Source organism: Equus quagga, chromosome 8 (genome assembly GCF_021613505.1).
Source record: "Equus quagga isolate Etosha38 chromosome 8, UCLA_HA_Equagga_1.0, whole genome shotgun sequence".
In the NCBI taxonomy this organism is placed as follows: domain Eukaryota; kingdom Metazoa; phylum Chordata; class Mammalia; order Perissodactyla; family Equidae; genus Equus; species Equus quagga.
The window spans coordinates 35,342,387-35,362,877 of record NC_060274.1 but is presented as its reverse complement, the minus strand read 5'-3'; the positions used below and the strand labels follow the sequence as shown (position 1 = coordinate 35,362,877).

The 20,491-nt window shown below is 42.1% G+C and overlaps 1 gene segment (V, D, J or C); it reads left to right on the top strand.

The window, feature by feature from the left end:
- The window catches only part of LOC124243810 (T-cell receptor gamma chain C region DFL12-like), a 56,613-nt gene that overhangs the window by 19,072 nt on the left and 17,050 nt on the right, over positions 1-20,491 (top strand). The window contains 1 exon segment of the C gene segment in view: positions 19,299-19,349. Within this exon segment, the coding sequence occupies positions 19,299-19,349 (51 nt within the window).

Sequence of the window (20,491 nt, the reverse complement as noted above, 5' to 3'; positions counted from 1 at the left end):
CATCTCCCTCTGTCTCTCCCTCTGCCTCTGTCTCTCCCTCTGCCTCTCCATCTCCCTCTGTCTCTCCATCTCCCTCTGTCTCTCCCTCTCCCTCTGTCTCTCCTTCTCCCTCTGTCTCTCCCTCTGCCTCTCCCTCTCCCTCTCTCTCTGTCTCTTTCTCTCTCTGTCTCTGTCTGTCTGTCTCTCTCTCAGGGTACATTCTGGTCCGTGAATATATGCTGGTGCCAATAGTAACCTCTTTTCATTACTGTAGCTGTATATATTTTACAGTCTAGTGGAGTATTTTTCTTTTGTTACTTTTTAAAGAATTTTATTTCCACTCTAGTGTGATGGCATTTTCTCCTCTCTTTGCTTTAAACCAAGACACTGTCCAGCAGGGATGTCCTGGCACTCCGCGGCACTGAGCTCCTTCCTGCATAGTGACCTGGAAGGTTCTCTTGCAGAGCTGCTGCTGTGACATCTCATGTCCCTTCACATGTGGTCCCCGAGGCAGAAGGAAGAACAGCCCGAGTCCCCTCCCTTCCTTTTTTCCCAGTTGTCTGTTAGGACGGCAGAAATGAACCACCTGAGAGAGAGGCCAGAACAATGTTGGAGGGGGCATTTTTCTACATTCTCTCGTGAGTACTATAAACATGTGTCCAAAGACGTTTATAAAAGCGAGGGGTGAAAATCTGCACACACCACTCAGTTCTCCCATGAATTCACTATTCTTGTTTGATCACCTATCTCCCCATCTGTGAATCCAAGTAAATCGCAGATATGGGTTCACTCCAGAGAGGAGGGCTGCCTAAAAAAACACAGGATGCCCAAGGACACCTGGATTGCAGATAAACAATAAAAACTTTTTTTGGTTTGTGTGTGCCCCAAATATTGGATAGCACTCGGCATCTTTTTTTGTTACTAAACCTGCTAACTCTATGTGAGATGGCCTTTTTCCCTGAGGGTGAAGAGAAATCATCTAAAAAATTGGCTTGCCACACACACACACACACGCACACACACACACACAAACACACACAGACATATACACCCACATCTATTTGACTTTGAGGAGATTCAAATGTTCATTAACGTAACTCATCCTAATTCTTTTACTAAAGCAGGTTCAGTGCTTGTCAGCTTTGCTGTGGGTGCCTCACAGTTTACTGACCGATGTGAAAGGAAGGTGGTTCAGGGTGAGAATACAGAAGTTGCATTGCAGGACAAGCCCATGGCAGCAGCATGAACACTGAACCCTGAGTTGCAAGAAAGTCCCCCCACTCAGGACCACTCCCTGCACCAGGGGACATGGAGCTGCATCCATGGCTCTCCTGTCCCCTCCATCAGTTCAGGCTGTCCCTCCCTCTGCTCTGGGCTCTCAGGGGTCCTGGCTCCTTCTCTTCTGCAGAGGGCCTGCTCTCAGCCTGCCCCAGGAGGCTCTCAGGAAATGGGCTGAGCAGAGAGGCAGGGCTCCTCCCCAGGCCTCCCCCAGCCCCACCGCTCTGGGTCATCAGCTGGGTGGTCTTCTAGGAGAGCCCTCAGTCACTGCAGTGATTCAGACCTCCCCTATCCTGCACTGAAATCTTGCTTGTAGCTGCCAAGAGCAGCCTTGACACACAGGGTAGACCAGCCCCCGCTTCATTTCCTACTCTGACTTCACTGTGCTCTGAACAAAGAGAGACCCGGAATTCAATGCCCAAACTCACCCTTATATTCCACTGGCCTCCTCCCCCACTAGCCATAGCATGTTCCTAACGATGGCTCTCCTATCTCCAGGCCTTAGGCAAGCAATCTGGCAGACAGCATTTTCTTTCACCTCTCCCAGGAGCTGGTGGAGTCCATTCAGTCTGCTTCCTGGGACAGACAAGGTTACCTAGAGTTTATCTGTTCAAGGATCCATTTGGGAAAATATCTGGCCACACTCTCAGTTGAGCAAGAATTGCAGAATATGGTTCAGAGAGGCTGAAGACGAGACCCAGAGGTGGCATACAACATACAGAGATAGTCTAGGACTTATGTATGGGGAGTGTCCATGGGCAGCTGTCTGGACAGGTTTGTGCACCCCTTCCTGTGGGCAGAGATGGGTTTGCTTATATAGGTAGAGGACAAAGGCTATGGTTTTGCCAAGAGGGACTGTCCTTGGTATGAGCAGCGTTCCCAGGAGCAGCAGTTCACGTGAGAGAACTGTGTTCCTTTAAGACGTGATGTTCTTTAAGTGAGATAAGTTAAAATCCAGGTTGGCCAGGCCCTGAATCATTGCGACTCCCAGAGGGCTGAAGCTCCGCTCAGTAGAGGCCAGAAGGACTCAGGGCTCCTTAAGGTCTGGCAGTTTATTGATGAGCATGCAAGACCCTCCAGGGAGCAATATGGTAAGACTAGTGGTACCAAATCATTTATCCAATCATTACTCAGAGACAATTGCTGGGAAAGGAGCTCCTATGTTACTCAGAAGAATGAGAAATGATGGAATGAAAACTTTGGACTTGATGAAGACCTCAAGCTGGTATCCGATTTTTCTCTTGGACAAACTGATATTTCGCTCACCATAACCAACCATGGCACTGTTGAGACTGTGAAAGTGCGGGAATAAAGTGATTGATGTAGAGATGCCAACTCTTGTGTTCTACTCACGCTTTCTTTTGTTCAGCCACTGCCAGAACTGCTCTGTCTTAAACAAGTCAAACCCAAGCTCATTTCACCCCTCCCCCTAATATTGATATAGCCAAGTCATAAACTGGAATGAATCTTAACAGATTATTTTTTTCTCAAGCATTAAAATTAAGGGACACTTAGGGTGACAATCAGACAATACTTAGTATGCATTTGAACTGAAAAGTCATAGGGAATTGCTGTGGCTGCCATATTGGTCCAGGTTTAGGGAGGTTAAGCTAATACTGAAGTACAGAAATGCCGGATTCACACGTGTATGGTCTCTTGTGTATGGGATCCTCCTAACCTTGACTCTACCTTAGAGTTTAAGCTCCTAAAAGTCTTTCTCAAACTGTGGTTCATGGAACACTTGCATCAGAAGCACCTGGGACGTTTTAAGATGAGTGCAGGTTCTGGGTAACATCCAACTCAATCAATCAGAATCTTAGAATGAAGGCTCAAAAAGTTTATTTTTCAATGACCTCCACACTGATTCTTATTCAGATTGATTTGTAAGAATTGCTGTTCTAGCAATAACAGATAGGGTACCTTGTCTCCCTCTGAAATGGCCCAGTCCTGTGCCTGCCACAAGAATGCATTCTAGGAAGGTGCTCATGGGCTTCCTCCCAACACACAAAGCCGTCCTCTCTTATCACACCCTGGATGCGGCTGCCCTAACAGGTCATCATTTCTCCAAGACAATCCCACCAGAACCACAACTGGAAACTTGAGTCCCTTCTCACGTCTGTGACCTCAGGCAAGAAGAATTGTTCACTAAATGAACCAGCTCTGACTTTCTCTGCTGTACCAGGGACCATGTATTTTAACTATTTTGCAGGTTTGTAAAAGCTTATTGCTTACCTTGAAGCATAAAAGTATTCTCATTTATATTTTTCTAATAGTGTTAAACTTTGTTCTGCACATTATTTCTTTGAAATGCCTTTAATTGTATTTTTATTTATGGGGTAAGGTAGGAATCTGACTGTGGAGATCCAATTTCTCCCCCAAATTATTGACTCATCCATCATTTCTCCCCCTGTTCTTCATCGCCACCCCTGTGATAACTAAGGGTCCAGGCTCACACAGCCCTTTTTGTTCCCTCTCTTCTTTGCAATGTATGTGTCCACTTACACGTGACACTTTCTCTAAGGAAACAGCTAGAGCTGGAATAGCTGTGTATGCACAAATTTACAAATTGGATCGAATCCGTATTTTGTCTATTCCTATGCCAGGAACAGAGTAGTCTACGTAGTTTGTATAATAATTTGTCCTTTTTGGCAAGCAAATTTTCTTGGTTTTATTCCCCCAAATTATCTTGGCTTTATTTTATACAAGAATAAACCCTCAATATATATACATTTTTATTTATAAGGTAATAAGTTACATGAACTGTGGTAGAAATGCATTGTGTATATTACAAAACATCCACAAAAATAAACGATTTAACTATATGTGATAAAAGCCAATACAAATAGCAGTTCTCACACTTTCTTCCTACACACCAATGTATTGTCTTCCGCTCCACACTTTGGAAACCAGAGCACTGCCAACACCAATGCCAATAATAGAACTCATTCTAAATTCATCCTATTTCCTAACTTAGCACACATCCCTAAGACAAACCATACTCAATGTCTTCTTTTTTTCACTAAATCAAATTCTCATAATCTGTTTATAGTACACTTTTTTTCATTCTATGATTTGCTTCTTGGCTTATGAAAGGACACTTGATGGTGTCTTTTCATGTTCTTCAAAAGCTATTACCCCCACACCTGATGAATCCTAGGCTTGTTCAGCTCTTTAAATAGACCTTTGTTAGGAACGTCCAGAGAGCCCGACTGTCATCCTCTGGTGACTGAGAATACTAGTGTGGCCTTGTAGCGTTTCATTATCTTCACTGGTTGTAAACATGAAGTTAATGTTGTGAAAGGGCTTGGCTCCCGCCTGACATGTCCTGGGTGCTCTGGATGATGTTGTCGAATTTGAAATGACAAGTTCACTCCATGAAAGCTGCGCGCAGTAGAGACGAGGGATGGGTGTTCGGATGCTCCCTCAGCTGCTCACGTCCTGTAATATTGAAGGAGTCACCTGCGTTTTGCAAACTGTTTTCTCATCCTTAATAATAAGAAACAAGGAGGCTTCTTGTAGGATGGGTTCTTCTTTCGTCTTTAAGAGTCTAAGCTTCTGTGTTTCATTAGCAAACCTATGACTCGGTTTTAAAAATGAGGTTAATAATTCTAATGAAAGACAAATGATTTTTTAAGAAAAAAATTGACTGGACACAGTGTAATAAAGATGTGAATTGGAGATAAAAGAAAGAAAAATTGTATCTATAGTCCTCTCATCAAAATATATCAATGCCTTTCTTCTTTTTGGTTTCCGGGCTTGTCCATTTCACTAATAATTGTCCTCATGTGTGCATCTAATTGGTTATGTGTGATGCAAATGAAGATGTCAGATTAGATTGTTTCTCAGATTCTGTGATGGCCAAAAGAGCACTGTCCTGGGTCAGATAAAGTTGCCAGAGTCTCAGAGGTTACATTAAAAGTGCAAACATCAGCGCCTGGATCTCTGCTCACCCCTCTGCCTGAGTCCGGATCTGCTCTCCCTACCCCCTGCCCCCAGGCTGGCTGAACTCAGCTCCCTCAATGAGGTGTCAGTCCTGGCAGCAGCAGGAAGACCCGGATGAGAGGAAGTCCTGCTCCCTCAAGCAACCCCTGCTTCTCTTTTGCTGGAGACCAGGGATGTCCTGAGGAGAACCCTCCAGACTCACCATGAGGGCTGAGAGGGAAGGCCCTGGCTACTCTGACTATGTCCTGAACAAGAGATTTCCTCTTTTATATTTGTGAATGTGTCTCTTTTGGATGAGTGTAAACTTTCGGTGCCCCTTAGAGAGCAGCACAGACACACCACAGCAGGAAGAGAAGCAGAGGAAAGGAGAACAAATGTCACTTGCTGAAATTACCTTCTAAGCCCAAGATGGAGCTGTTCCTGTCCAGGGTGCCACATAAGCAAACTGAACTTTGATAACTTTCCTGTCCCTGTAAATGCTGCGCTGGACCAGAAATGCAGTCTATCCAGCCAGCCAGTCCCCACCTGCCAGGAATCTGCGATGATTTCCCTGTTCTAAATAAGGTCAGCTACGCAACCTCAGACAATCACCTTAAGCCATGGTTTCTCTCCCTGGTGGCTGATTGACTTGCTCGCCTTATAAGGCAGTCACTGACCTCCTGGCTAATCCTGCTCTCTTTCTGCATCGCTACTTCTCAGGCTCCATAGAGCTCCTGCTGCCCACAATTGCTTGGACGGGGGCTCCACTGCCTGTGAGGCGCTGTTCTCCCCAGTTCATGGATTGTGTTCCCTTGAACAGAGGCATCAATCTCATTCCTAAATTGTATTATTCGTGTAATTTGACACCCTGAAAATAGTATTTGCCTGGGGTTTGAACAGACTTCATTAATACTATGGCTGGTTATTGTCAATAGTTGTTAAGCCTTAAATTGGACCAGTAATTGAATAACAATTCTTAGAATAATTGAGAGAAACACAGGTTTGAATGTTGACAATGTGAAATAACATAAAATTTTTTTCACACGCCAGTAAATGGTTGTGGGTTTTGTACCCCAAAGCAATTTTTTCTTATTGGTGAAAATCTTGAATACAGAGAAAAATGGAAAGAAAACAGTCTATCCAATTTCTCACCACCCAGTTTCTTGCTGTCTATATTGAGACTATCCGCCTGTCCTTTTGCTATGCAGATGTCACCACAATTTTCACTTTGTTTTCCACTTAGCATTTTACCACAAATGGGCAAGACATCTCTAGAAGCTATAAATGAGAGCCCTAGAATAACCTTTTAGCTGTAGGAGATCAGAATATTCCACCCAAAATGTGTCTCTTTGCCTTGAGCATTTTTAAGAACAAAAGACTCTGAAAGAATCTTTGACCTTCCCCCATCTGTCTAAAAGAATTTAAGATAGAAGGCCTATTCCAGGAAGGAGCTAATACCTGAAGATGCCATTGTCTATAGATGGCCCAACAAACACTTATCTAACAAACGTTTGCTTTTCTATCTCCCCGTGAATTGCCTTCCTCCCCTTTGAAGTCCCAAATCACTATCCCCAACATCCTCATTTGTCTTTAGCTGATGATGGTATTTAATGAGGTGGCTTTGGCCATTCTGGTGAGTTACTCAGTTTTCATGGGTTTCTCCCATGAATACATGTTATAAAGCTTTGTTCGATTTTCTCCTGTTATTCTGGCTCATGTCAATTTAATTCTCATACCAGCCAGAAAGACCTAGAGGGTAGAGGAATTCCTCGGCTACATAGCAAAGTATTCTATCGTTTTGTGTTTGGCCAACACGTCACCAATGAAGTGCAACCCAAAAGCCTACATGTGGGGACACTTGAGACTTGAATCTTGGTTACAGCTGAGCATGTCTGGCTTTCATGGTTTTATTATAGAAGAGCTGCTCAGGATCTGGTGGTGCATGCTGAAGGACCCACAACTTCCTTCCCCTGGCCAACACCCCTTTCCAACTGCTTCCTCCTCTTGGCCATCAGGGTATAATTAGCGTAACTAATGAGTATAATTATACCCAGGAGGGCCCAGGTATAATTAGCATAACTGAAAAGGAATCTTCCTTTCAGTTGGAAGTCAAGGCAACCTCTCTTTCTCCAAGCTTCATTTCAGAGGAATTACTCTCTGATCCTTCACAACGCCTTGTCTTATCCTTTCTGAGGATATGGTACTGGAACAGGAGGGCCTGGTCCTGCTCCCTGACCCTCACAGCCTCCTGGTTCAATTGAGGCTACTTCTTTTGGCTACACACACACACACCCCTGATTCTCCAAAACAATGATATAACCTATAATTTCCACTCTATGTGGACCCCTGAGATCATTAACTGCAACCTCTCAGGTTTACAGATGAGACAATAACCCCACCATGTCTTGAGCATTTCTATACATCCAGGACTGAGCTATATGCTTTGCTCACATCATCCTGTTTACTCTCCAGGCAACTCCATAAGGTCCCTTTTCACAGATGAGGAAAACAAGGTGACATAACTCACCAAGACTCCAGAGCTATCATGTTATTTTAGGGCACTTAAAATCTTCTTCTGATGGGACCTCTTGGGGAAATGCTCCAATGCACCTCAGAGGGTGGCCATGTGTTTCTGGGGGGGCAGGGATTGCTCTTCTGTGCTTGTCCCTCCCTCCCAAGCCAGCAGTGCACTCATTGCTCTATTAGAATCAAGTGGCAAATGATGCATGAGATTTGTCTCCAGCCATACCTGGCTCCATATCCCCACTTCATTCTCTGTAGGTGTTGTCAACCTGTAGTGATCTAAAATTGCAATTCGGGAAACAGATTTATGTAGCAGAGGGCGTCAGGGCTTTTATGGAAGAAAGAGAGAAAGATGACATAAGTTGTATTAAAGAAGAGTTCATTGGTGCTAGATGAGGCAAGGCTAGGACTGTACTTCACAGACTGGCTTGAGATTCAGTCATCAGGCAAAAGGCCAGACTTGTCCTTCATTGATTGGTTAGTGATTTGGTCATGAGCCTAACCTGACCTCCACCACCCACCAAGATGTGGCTCCTCTGGTCAGGTCACTCTGGGATTCGCTCCACCAGGGCAGCACGCAGGGCCATGCTGGGCTCCTTCCCTGCTGTGGGCTCTCCTGTTCCTGGTAAGTCCAACCCCTTTTCTGGTGCAGGGTGCACAGCAATGCTCTGAGACCCTTGCCACCTCTGCTTCACCACTGTCTCCCTCGCAGGTGAAGTGGCAGTGGTCAGGCTGGGGCAGCTGGCCTCAGGGGTGGTGTGCACCATCACCTTGGCTCAGCTTGGCCATCCTGCCGTGCATGCCCACACCATGGTCAGCTCCATGCTCTTGGTACCACTGCTACCGAATCAAGATGAGTTCACTCCCTGGTAACTTAAAATCAGACTCTTGTTCAGAAGTAGCTGTCACGCAAAGTAAAGCATATTTGCAGCAAAGAGGAGACCACGTGGAATCATTTCCAAAGTCACGGTTTCCCATTCCTCAAACAAAGGGAAGCAGGTCCTTTTATTTCAGATGGCAAGTGAATATTTAAAAGTGAAGCTTTGTCATCACATATAGAGGTGGGTATTATTAGCTGGTGCAGGCACAGTCTGAAAACGTGCTCTCACATACACCGTATGTTATGCTAATAAGGCTAGGCTCCTCCTAAGGCAGAGATTTCACTATTAAGATGAGGAAAAAGGGCATTTTCCAGTCATCTTTGGGTCACCTGCCCAGGCGCTGCTCTTGCAGTGGGCATCGATCTGGTTGAGGCCGGTTGACCCTGGTATCTCCTCCATGGTAGCTCTAAAAAACACCCTTGATGGAATGTTAAGCACCTTTAAACTTCCTTCAGCTTTTTGGGGACTGTGCTGGTGACACCCCCGTCACTGGAGGGCAGCAACCTTGAAAGACTCCTCCAACTGGCCCTGTTCAGGCAGATGTGCGGTGGGATTCTGTCCTAAAAGCAGATAATGTCACCACGATGGAGGCCAAGGATAGCACCAGCCATATCCTGTCGGTGCTGAGGGGAGAGAAGCGCGATGCAGGTGGGTACCACTGAGCTGCCTGGAACCAGCACGGGTACATGAGTCGCCCTGTCCCCCATGCAAAAAGCACACGGATGACTCCATAATCATCAAGTCCTGGCAACTTCTACCACCTCCACATCCTTTTGGTTACCCTGGGGTCATCCCTCATCATCCTGGTCTCTCCTGGATGTCACTTCCACCAGTCCATTGCAGATAACAGAGAGAAAAAGAGCCACTAGTGCGCAGGCTGACGCAGAGTTGGGAGGCATCCAGTATTATGGGGGCTTTCTAAAGATCCTCCATTTCAGTGTTTCTGAAGAATGTGGAGGAGGATCTACGCTGGTAAATCCAGTAGCCACTAGCCACATGAAGTGAGCACCTGAGATGTAGCTGGACCAATGGTCCAAGCTGAGATGGATGGCATGTGTAAAATGCAAATCATATATTGAAGTTAAGAAAAGTGAAACTTCTCTTTAAGAACTTTTTACATGGATGGCATGTTGAAACGATATTTTGGATATCTTGGACTAAATAAAAATAGTCCTAAGATTAATTTTACTGGATTCTTTTTACTTTTTTTTTAATACAGAAGCTAAAACAATTTAATTCGCGGCTCAAAGTGGTGACTAGCATTTATTTTTATTGCAGTGTTACAGACTCACAACTTAACAATCTGACCATCCCCCCTGTAGAGTGCATAAATAAAATATTTTGCAAATAATTTCAAAGGTAATCTCTGGAGATTGGCCACAAAATGGTTAAAGCTGAGACTGGATGTCAGTTCCTAACTCCAGTCTCTAAGTTGTTGCCGCACCATCCATCAGTCACTTTGTAGCAGAGGAGTCAGCAGTTAGATGCACAGGAGACAATACTGCCATCTTCTCAGCGCCCTCGGCCATTAGTCCATTAGCAGGCGCATCACTCAGATCATGGTGGTAGATGACAATCCTCATGCAGGGTGATGCAGTCAGCCCTGGGGAGACATCGGGCCCTCTGCCTTCCACTTCCCCCGTAACGCCACCCCATGTGGGAATTTGGGTGGATATCTAGTTTTTCTGGATTTCTCTTGTGCCATCTGTAAACTGGTGTGGTTTAATTGCTGAAATTTGGCAGCTCTGATAACTGTATTAAAGTAAAATCATAAAAATAGGTATAACGATATTCACTATCTTCTCATAAAGCCAGTCAAATTCTTGAAAATAAAAGAATAGAAAAGAAAAGAAAATAGAAGTAAAGAAAAGAAAACCGGAGTTACTTATCCTCTAGCCCCAAACAGGAAACTCTTCTTCTGCTATATGTGGGTGGGGGAATAAACTTTTTGAGATCTCAGCTGAATTGACACATTTTCAATTGAAAATTCAAAGTTTATGTACAGTTTAATAGCATTGGTAAAAGCGATTAATGAAAGGAAAGTCTAAATGATCTGAAGGAAATCGGTTCATCAGATTCATTACCTCATTGTCTCTCTCCCTTATCTTCTGTTTCCATGTTTAGAAATTGATAATTCAGACATGCCTCTCGTGAAAGAGCCCAGCACCCCCACCTGCTCCTGAAGGCCTAGGTCGAGGCTAAGACCCCCCAGTATGTGTGAGAAAGGATCGGGCTAGAGGGGGCTGAAACTTGCTTTTCTCTGTTTTCAGGTTGTTCCTTCATTTCACCTTCTCTGTTGTCCTAACAAAACAGAACCAATCTCAGAACCTGACAATGTGGAGGAGGGAGCTCTGTGGCCTGGGGATCATGAGGGGTGTGGTCAACAGGGGGAACAAGCTCCTCACTCATCTCCTTACAGAACAGCATCGTCCACATTCCCCAGAGGAGCTGCCCAGTGCCGTGCTGTGAACCTCCACACCTCCCTACATCCCATCTTCTCCCCTCACTGACTCCTGCTGTGCCCTTTATGAGCTCTGTGACCTTGAGCAGGGTCTTAACTTTCTTAAAGGGGAGAATTGAGGATGACACTCGGGATCCTTACTTGCACAAAGTGGGTAGCGGAGTCCTTCACTGAGAGAGGAAGAGATGGTTTGTGGGGAGGGAATGAGTTCACCTTGAGCTTGCCATAAAGTCAGTTTGAGCTCCTGTGTCACACACGTGAACATAGTAGTCAACTGGATATGTGGGTATGGAGCTCAGGAGAAGTTGTGGGATGGAGATGGACCTGTAATTCGTCCTATTGTCCCTTGCCCCATTCCCTCAAGATAGTTAAAGCCAACAATGAGAAGAAATCCCTCAGGCAGAGAGGTAAAGTGAGAAGAGAAATGTGGAAAGCAGCAACTTTTGGGGGATTGGGGAAGAGTAGTCTGTAAAAGTAAAAAATATCCTAGGACACAAGGAATGTTTTGGGTTAGAAAAAGAAAAACAGATAAAAAGAAAACTCAGGGATCTGAAAAGATGAAACCCAGTTTCATTGAGGAAGAGCTGGGGTTTGGTAGAGATATATTGTTCAGATGGCTGAGGGAGAGAACATAAACCTGAACACTAAACAGAAGGAAACAAACCAGGATAGAGTATTCAGACCCCTGAAGGTGCCAGTACCACTCTGAGCTGCAGGCTGTGTGGGCAGCTGAACAGATGGAAGCAGACTGAGGAACTAACTTTCTCCAGCTGATTGAAGAAGTTCACTGCGGGCCCAGTGATGCATAACACAGCCCAGACTACCCTTCGTTCCTCCCAACAACTCTGGGCTCACCACTCACTGGGGTTACTGAGGATTTACTCTGTGACAGACAGTGGGAGAGACAAAAGAGGGCCAACATCATAGCATTAAGTCAGAGTGGTCTCCCAATTACACAGCTATCCATGGTTAGGTGTCATATCATTGCATCTTTATTACACCCAAGAAACTTAGCATAATGCTCCCACATAGTGGGAGCTTCATGAATACTGTTTGGAAAAATGAGTCCTCTCAGAGTTCTGTGGTGGCCGTCTGTACCATGTGGTCTGATCTAAGGTGGAGGACCTTGCTCTGCTGTCTTCACATAGAGTGGATGTGCTAACAGTGATGAGGACGCTCCTTCACAATGAGGCAGGGGAGCCATGTTCTCCCTCCCCAATGGGAGGTTTGACTTGGTGGACTCAGCCAAGCCACATGGTCTGAGACTCTTCTCAGCAGGGGTTGCAGGCTGCCCTGGAGGAGAGGGCAATGCATTCAGACAGGCCGTCACTCTTCCAAGCACTACCTCTCGCAGTCCTTGGAGTTTGTAAGTTGTTTTCCTCCCCCAATTCCATTTGACAGATATTTTCTAATTTTGTAATTTTTAAAAATTTCTAAGTTTTTCTCATTACTCTTCTCCTTTCCTTATTTTTCTGTGTGTGTATGGTGCAGGTCATCTAGAGCAACCTCAACTTTCCAGTACTAAAAGCCTGTCAAAAACAGCCCCTCGGGAATGTGTGGTATCTTGTGTAACAATTTCTGCGACATCCGTATATTGGTATCAGGAAAGCCCTGGTCCAGCCCTGCAGGCCCTGCTGCACGTTTCATCTGACAACACTGTCAGGATGCAGTCAGGCATTCCACTGGGAAATTCAAGGTAGACAAGATACCTGAAACTTCTGCATCTACCCTCACTGTTCACCATGCAGGGAAAGAAGACTCGGCCACCTACTATTGTGCCTTCTGTGGGGTGCACAGCGGCAGACGTTAGAGCCACGTCAGTCAGTAAGTGTTCAGTGGTTCTTCATTCACTACTATGAAATGGAAAAGCACAGTTACCTCCTATGTGCTTTTGTGCAGTTTTCTAGATAAATGAACATATGGGCAAATATGTGTATGGAGTTGCTAAATTCTATGTTTTCTCCAAGAGGAAGCTTTGTGTATGTGGTTGCAAATGATCTCTCTCGTGTTTTCAAAAATCTACTCTCCCTAACAGGCTTTCCCATGGCACCCAAGCTTAGTCATCTGGGTCAACATTCCCCCCTCGATTTTATTTTCCACCAAGATGTGTATCACACGTAATTTCTGTGACTTCTTTTGTACTAGTCAATTTGCATGAGATTAATTTTTTCTCATCCACCCTTCTGCTTTGATTAAAAAATTGGATATTAGATTAAATGCTATTAATTTTCCCAGAGGCTAAAACATAACAAACACAGCATGATCTGACCACATGCAGGGCCGACTTGCAATGATAATGTATCAGATGCATACCTGGCATGGTGATATTTGATTTTGCACAAACTTATAACCACTGCTATTTAATGAGTCTGAATCAAAGTCCACTTTGTATTGGAGTTTGAGGAGTAGCTCATTTTCTGGCTTAATATTCCATTCATCCAACAGTAAGTGTTTGATTGACTCCTCTGAGCCAGGCACTGTCACAGCAGACATTGCAAATCTCATCTGCTCTGTCAAGGCTGCAGGTTGCTCCTGCAGAGGCCCCTTCTCCTGCTGCGCTGCCGTTATCTGGCTACACATATGGTAAAGCAAAGTGTTTAGGACGCAGGCCTCTGGTATAGAGAGCTCCAGGTCTGACCTGGGCTCTGACACTTACTAGCTGTGTCAGGCCGAGAGTTTCTCTAGCCCATCTCCTCACCTGTACAACAGAGGTCCTGTAGTTACCTCATGGGTTGTTGTGAGGGTTGCTGAGATGATGCACACTAAGCATTTGGTCCAGTGCATGGCACCCTGTGAGAGCTCAGTAAATGTTAGCTGATAAGAAATAAGCAAACAGAACAACAACCAGCATACATACTCATACAGGAACACACACACACACACACACACTCCCACATATGACCCACACAGGTTTGTATACCAGGACTCAGTACCATATCTGTCGTAGTGTGGTTGACTATTACAGTTTAGTTGAAGAGAGACTAGCTAGATACGAAGAGGCTCCTGTGAATAGTCCTCCCAAATCAATTTAAATCTAGGTTTTCAATCACGATTCTATAGTCCCCTTGACTTACACAAATTGGGGAAGACAGTGGCCTGGTGCTTGGAGCAAATCACCTCTATTGAAGGAGAAACAAGTCCACATTTGGAGTCACTTCGTCCTCCTGCCCTTCTCCTTTAGGCTGAGGTAGCTTCCCCAAGGACACTTTGACCACACCCACCAAAGGCAAACCAGCCAGAGGAAACCAGCCCCGTCCTAAGTGAGCGTTTGCCAGTTGAATGGTCCGTTAAATTGCTGATTCATAGAAACACTGAAAGCATCCACTAGAATGTACAGCACCAGGTAATATCTGTGGAGTTGAGATAAATATTTTGATTATTACTGTGGTGCTCACATCATCTACTGGGTGTGGAATTTTCTGTACTTGGTGCCTGAAAGATCCTGATGATTTTGGCTCAACTTATTTTCCTTCAGAGCTGAAGTAGGTGAGACACAATGACTCTGAGTAATAGAGGCAACATTATATTGTTTAATGAAAGCTGAGGAAAATCCAAGAAATTCTTCAAAACCATTATTTTCATATAACATATCTATCACCCAACTGCCCACACATCCTAGTACTGTGGGAAAGTGAGGTCTTAACCCAGGAGTCATCTTGTAAAAAGTCACATTTGAAAAAACAGTGAGGGCCCCCTGAAATCCATGTTGACTCTTATTTTGGGGGCTCTTATGTCAGCTCTTGTGAATGGGTTCAGAGGAGAGTGCACAGCTCTGGAGTGGTCATCTCTGGACCTTAGGATCATGGATATTCTTTTCTATTTCATTTCTGTAGTGCTCAAATTGTCTAATGGAAAAATTTTGTGACTTTTGAATTTTATTTTAAAATTGGAATCACATATCTCAAAATATTAAAACTGTCTGCATATTATTGAGCACTTAGAGACCATGTGAAATTTCATGATTGGAAAGGCATGTAACGGGCTCTGTCTTGACCACTTTTTTTTCTCCTTTTCTCTAACAACTTTTGTCGTTTTTACAGAACAAAGTTTGTTTTCTCTCATGATTCCTAGTGAGTTAGAGGCAAAGTTCATTATTGGGATGCTCAGGACGGTTTTTGGGACTTGAAAGTCTCTTTTTCCCTACATTGCACAGATATGAAGTTTTACACAGAACGGTAAAAATGCTTGGTTCTCTTTTTTTGCCATTTACCAAGATTTATTTTTTATTATTTTTGTTATTTTATTGAGATCACATTGGTTTACAACTTTATGTAAATTGAAAATATACATCATTATATTTCGGCTTTTGTATAGACTGCATTATGTTCACCCCCAAACATCTAGTTTCCATCTGTCACCATATGCATGTTCCCCTTTACCCCATTTGCCTCTCCCAACCCTTTCCCCTCTGGTAACTATGAATCTTCTCTATGTGTGCGTTTGTTTGTTTATCTTCAACATATGAGTGAAATCATACTGCCCTTGTCTTTCTCTGACTTTTTTCCCTTAGCATAATACCCTCAAGGTCCATCCATGTTGTCACAGTGGCGTGATTTCATCCTTTTTTTTGGCTGAATAGTATTCCATTGTATACATATACCACGTCTTCCTTACCCATTTATGGGCACTTGGGTTGCTTCCAAGTCTTGGCTATAGTGAATAATGCTGAAATGAATATAAGGATGCATGTATCTTTTAGAATTAGTCTTTCTGTGTTCTTTGTATTCATGCCAGATGTGGAATAGACAGATCATAGGATATTACTAAGTTTCATTTTTGAGAACTCTCCATAGTGTTTCCTATGCTGGCTGCCCCAGTTTGCGTTCCCTCCAGTAGTGTCTGAGGGTTCCCTTTTTTCCACATCTTCCCTAACACTTGTTGTTTGTTGTCTTTTTAATAACAGTCAATCTGACGTTATGAGATGATACGTCATTCAAATTTTGGCTTGCATTTTCCTAATAATTAGCAAGTTGAACATCTTTTCTTGCGCCTAGTGGCCATCTGTATATCTTCTTTGAAAAATGTCTGTTCATATCCTCTGCCCATTTTTTGAAACAGCTCATTTTTTAATTGTTGAATTGTATGAGTTCTTTGTATATTTTGGAAATTAACCCCTTATCTGAGATGTGATTTGCAAAACTTCTCTCCCAGTTTGTAGATTGTCTTTTTGTTGTGTTGATGGTTTCCTTTATGGTGCAGAAGCTTTTTAGTTTGATGTAGTCCCATTTGTATATTTTTTCTTTGATTTCACTTGCCTGAGGAGACACAGTATTCAAAAAGATACTGCTAAGACAGATGTCAAAGAGTGTACTGACTATGTTTTCTTCTAGGAGTTTTATGGCACAGGTCTTACATTTAAGCCTTTAAGTATTTTGAGTTAATTTTTGCATATGCTGTAGGATAATGGTCCACTTTCATTCCTTTGCATGTGGCTGTCCAGTTTTCCCAAGACCAATTTCTGAAGAGACTTTCCTATCTCCACTTTCTGTTCTTGGCTTCTTTGTCAAAGATCAGCCGTCCATAGGTCTGTGGTTTTATTTCTGGGCCCTCCATTCTGTTCCATTGATCTATGTGTCTGTTTTTCTGCCAGCACCATGCTGTTTTAATTACTATAATTTTGTAGCATATTTTGACTTCAAGGGTCCTATACCTCCATCCTGTTCTTTTTTCTCAAGCTTGCTTTGGCTATTTGGGGTTTTTGTACTCCTATATATATTTTAGGACTCTGTTCTATTTCTGTGAAAAATTTCGTGGAGATTCTGATTGGGATTGCATTGGATCTGGATATTGCTTTAGGTAATATGGGCATTTTAGGTATGTTAATTCTGCCAATGCATGAGCACAGAATATCTCTCTATTTCTTGGTGTCTTCTGCAATTTCTTTCAACAATGTCTTATAGTACTCAGTGCACAGGTCTTTCACTTCATTGGTTACATTTATTCCTAAGTATTTTATTCTTTTTGTTGTATTTGTAAATGGAATTGTATTCTCTATTTCCCTTTCTGCTAGTTCATTGTTAGTGTATAGAAACACAACTGATTTTTGTATGTTGATTTTGTGCACTACAGCTCTACTGTTTTCATTTATTATTTCTGATAGTTTTTCTGTGGAATGTTAAGGTTTTCTATACATAAAATTATGTCTTCCACAGCATTTTACCTCTTCCTTTAGAATTTGGATACTGATTATTTCCTTTTCTTGTCTAATAGCTCTGGTCAGGATTTCCAATACTATGTTGAATAAGAACAGCAAATGTGGGCATCCTCATCTTGTTCCTGTTCTTTGGGGATGGATTTCAGGTTTTCACAACTGAATAAGAGGTTAGTTGTGGCTTTGTCATATATGACTTTTGTTATGTTGAGGTATTTTCATTCTATACCCATTTTATTGAGAGTTTTCACCATAAATGGATGGTGAATCTTGCCAAATGCTTTCTCTGCATCTATTGAGATGATCGTGTGACTTTTATTCCTCATTTAATTGATATGATGGGTCACCTTGATTGATTTGTGGGTGTTGAACTACCCTTGCATGCCTGGAAGAAATCCCCCTTGATCAAGATGCATGATCCTTTTAAGGTATTGTTTTATTCAGTCTGCTAATATATTGTTGAGAATTTTTGCATGTATGTTTGTCAGCAATATTGGCCTGTAATTTTTCTTGTGTGTGTTGTCCTTGTCTGTGTTTGGTATCAGGGTAATGTTGAGCTTCTAAATTGAGTTAGTAAGCACTGCCTTCTCTTCAATAGTCGGGAAAGTTTCGGAAGGCTAGGTATTAAATATTCTTTGAATGTTTGGTAGAATTCACCAGAGAAATCATCTGGGCCTCAACTTTTGTATTTTTGAGGGGTTTTGATTACTGTTTCAATCTCTTTGCAAGTGATTGATCCATTCAGGCCCTCTAGTTGTTCTTGCTTTAGTTTTGGAAAGTTATATGATTTTGGGAATGTATCCGTTTCTGGTAGGTTATCCAATTTGTTCGCATATACCTTTTCATAGTATTCTCTTATAAACTTTTGTATTTCTGAGGTATCTGTTGTAATTTCTCCTCTTTCATTTCTTATTTTAATCATCTGAGCCTTCTTCCCTTTTTCCTTAGTGAGCCCAGTAAAGGTATGTCAATTTTGTTTGCCTTTTCAAGGAACCAGCTCTTAGTTTCATTAATCCTTTCTGTTTTCTTTTTAGTCTTTACTTCATGTATTTCCACTCTGATTTTTATTATTTTTTTCCTTCTGTTCATTTTGCATTGCATTTCCTCTCCTTTTTCTATTTCTTCTAGGTGTATTGTTAAAGTGTTTATGTGAGATTTTTCTTGTTTTTTTCAGTAGGCCTCCAATGCTGTACACTTACCTCTGAGTACCACTTTTACTGCATTCCATAGATTTTGGTAGGTTGTGTTTCATTTTCATTTGAATTTAGGTATTTGTTTATTTCTCCTTAGATTTTGTCATTGATCCAATAGTTATTCACTACCATATTAGTGACTTTTCCAGTTTCTTCTTACAGCTGATTTCTAGTTTCACATCACGTGATCACAAAAGATACTTGATGTTATTCTAAATTTTAGTTTAAACAAATAATCTATTATTTCATAGGAGATAGAGTCCCATACATTTGTTCTTTTATACCATGAAAAGTAATGTCACACAAGCAATTTTCACATTTGGCATTGCTGGGTAAAGAATCACGTTGCCAAATAGAAAAAGTAGTTTTATTAAAAAGGCAGACATTTGTTCACAGTTCTCAAGTATATTTGTATTGGCATATTTCCATTTCAGTTACTGAAGAGTTTCTTCCTTTCAGAAATACATTCCCAAATTGCTAACGAAGCAACTCTGGTGTTTGTGAGAACAAAAGGGCCTTTCCTTTGATGTAATCTCTGAACAGTTTCAACACAATTGAACACCTGGAAATTAAAAAAAAAAATCTTAATTCTCTGATTGCTTTTCCTAGTAATTGAGAAATGTAGTTGGTTGACCATTTGGGCCTGATCTCTTCTTTTTCTGCTCTTCTTCTTTCCATATTCCATCAGTGCTTTTCAATGAGTAGTGCCTTGTTGGAAAACAGATGTTTGTGTCAATTTATCTGTAGAAAACTTATAAAATATCTGATGCCACAAAACTTATGTTCAAGGACTTCCAAAGGAGCCCAGAAGATCCAATTGGCAGTACACAGTTTTCTAACTGTTAGTTACATCACGAAGATTAGGAGGAAGCTGAGTTTTTGTAGAAGCTGTAACCAGTGTGATATCTCAGGCTGGATCAAGACATTTGGAGAAGGGACTAAGCTCCTCGTGATTCCCTCTGGTAAGTAACTTTTTTCTATTTTTACTTAGTAATGAAAAACTGGTAGATGCTTTTTAGAAAAAAACTATCTAGGATCACTCTTATCTGACTGTCATATACTTGGTCTCAGCATTTGAACAGCAAGTTTGAAGCTACTAGTCACTGTAGAGGAAAACAAAACTGCTTCATAAATGGTTTGTTCACATCTCTGCTAGTAAGCAGATTGAGATTCTACTTTTAAAATATATACATGAAAAGAATAGACTCAGGCTAGAAAATAGGATATTTCTTGAACCATATCTGTAAACCATTGGTGCAAGTTCTTGGTTCAAGATAGTTTTCTTGTATATCATCTTTTAGGTGAGAGACACCTTGATTAATTACCTCTTCTCCATATATTGAGATAAAACATAGTGCTCCTTTCTCACTGTAACCTGCAAAACCTATGTTACCGGTTTTCATCTCATCCCTAACAACAATGCAAAACATTAATTCTTAAAGTAAATGACTATAGAACATCGGGAAATCTCACTTATTACTGTAGCTTTGTGGAGGTAGGCTGAGATCTGTCAAAATTTATGCTGTCACAACTCTTGATGAATTGCCTAGAGATGGGCCAGTTTAAGGGAATTTGTAATCTCAATAGTCATTGCAGCTCCAAAGTCCATGAAAAGGGTCTGCATGGTTTTACATCCTCATCTGCTCCTTCATTTTGTCAGCAAACCTTATTGAAGACAGTTTCTGTGCCAGTTACTGGAGATAAATGGGGGGAAAAGATAAACAGAGAACAAGTCCCAGTATTCCAAAAACTTCTAGTCTAGCGGATAAGTGTTCAACTCCAACCAGGTCCTTGGAGGCCGTTCTCTGCCTGACGTAGCAAGGCGGACATTAACAAGGAGTTAACTAGTTACACAAATTGTGAGTTCCGAAGAGGTTGAGACGTTAGTCCATTTGGGATTTCAGTTTTTAAAAATTTGTAATGAAGTTTAGACATTTTGTTTATTTAATTCCAAAAATAACCAATGGGACAAAATGAACAAAAATTATTAAATTTCTCATTTGGTCAGAGGATAATTAATAACATCAAGTATAAAATATTTAACTTGGGTGACCATATTCAAGAATTTCACACGATGGGTTTTTTTTCTTCCTTCTAAATTCAG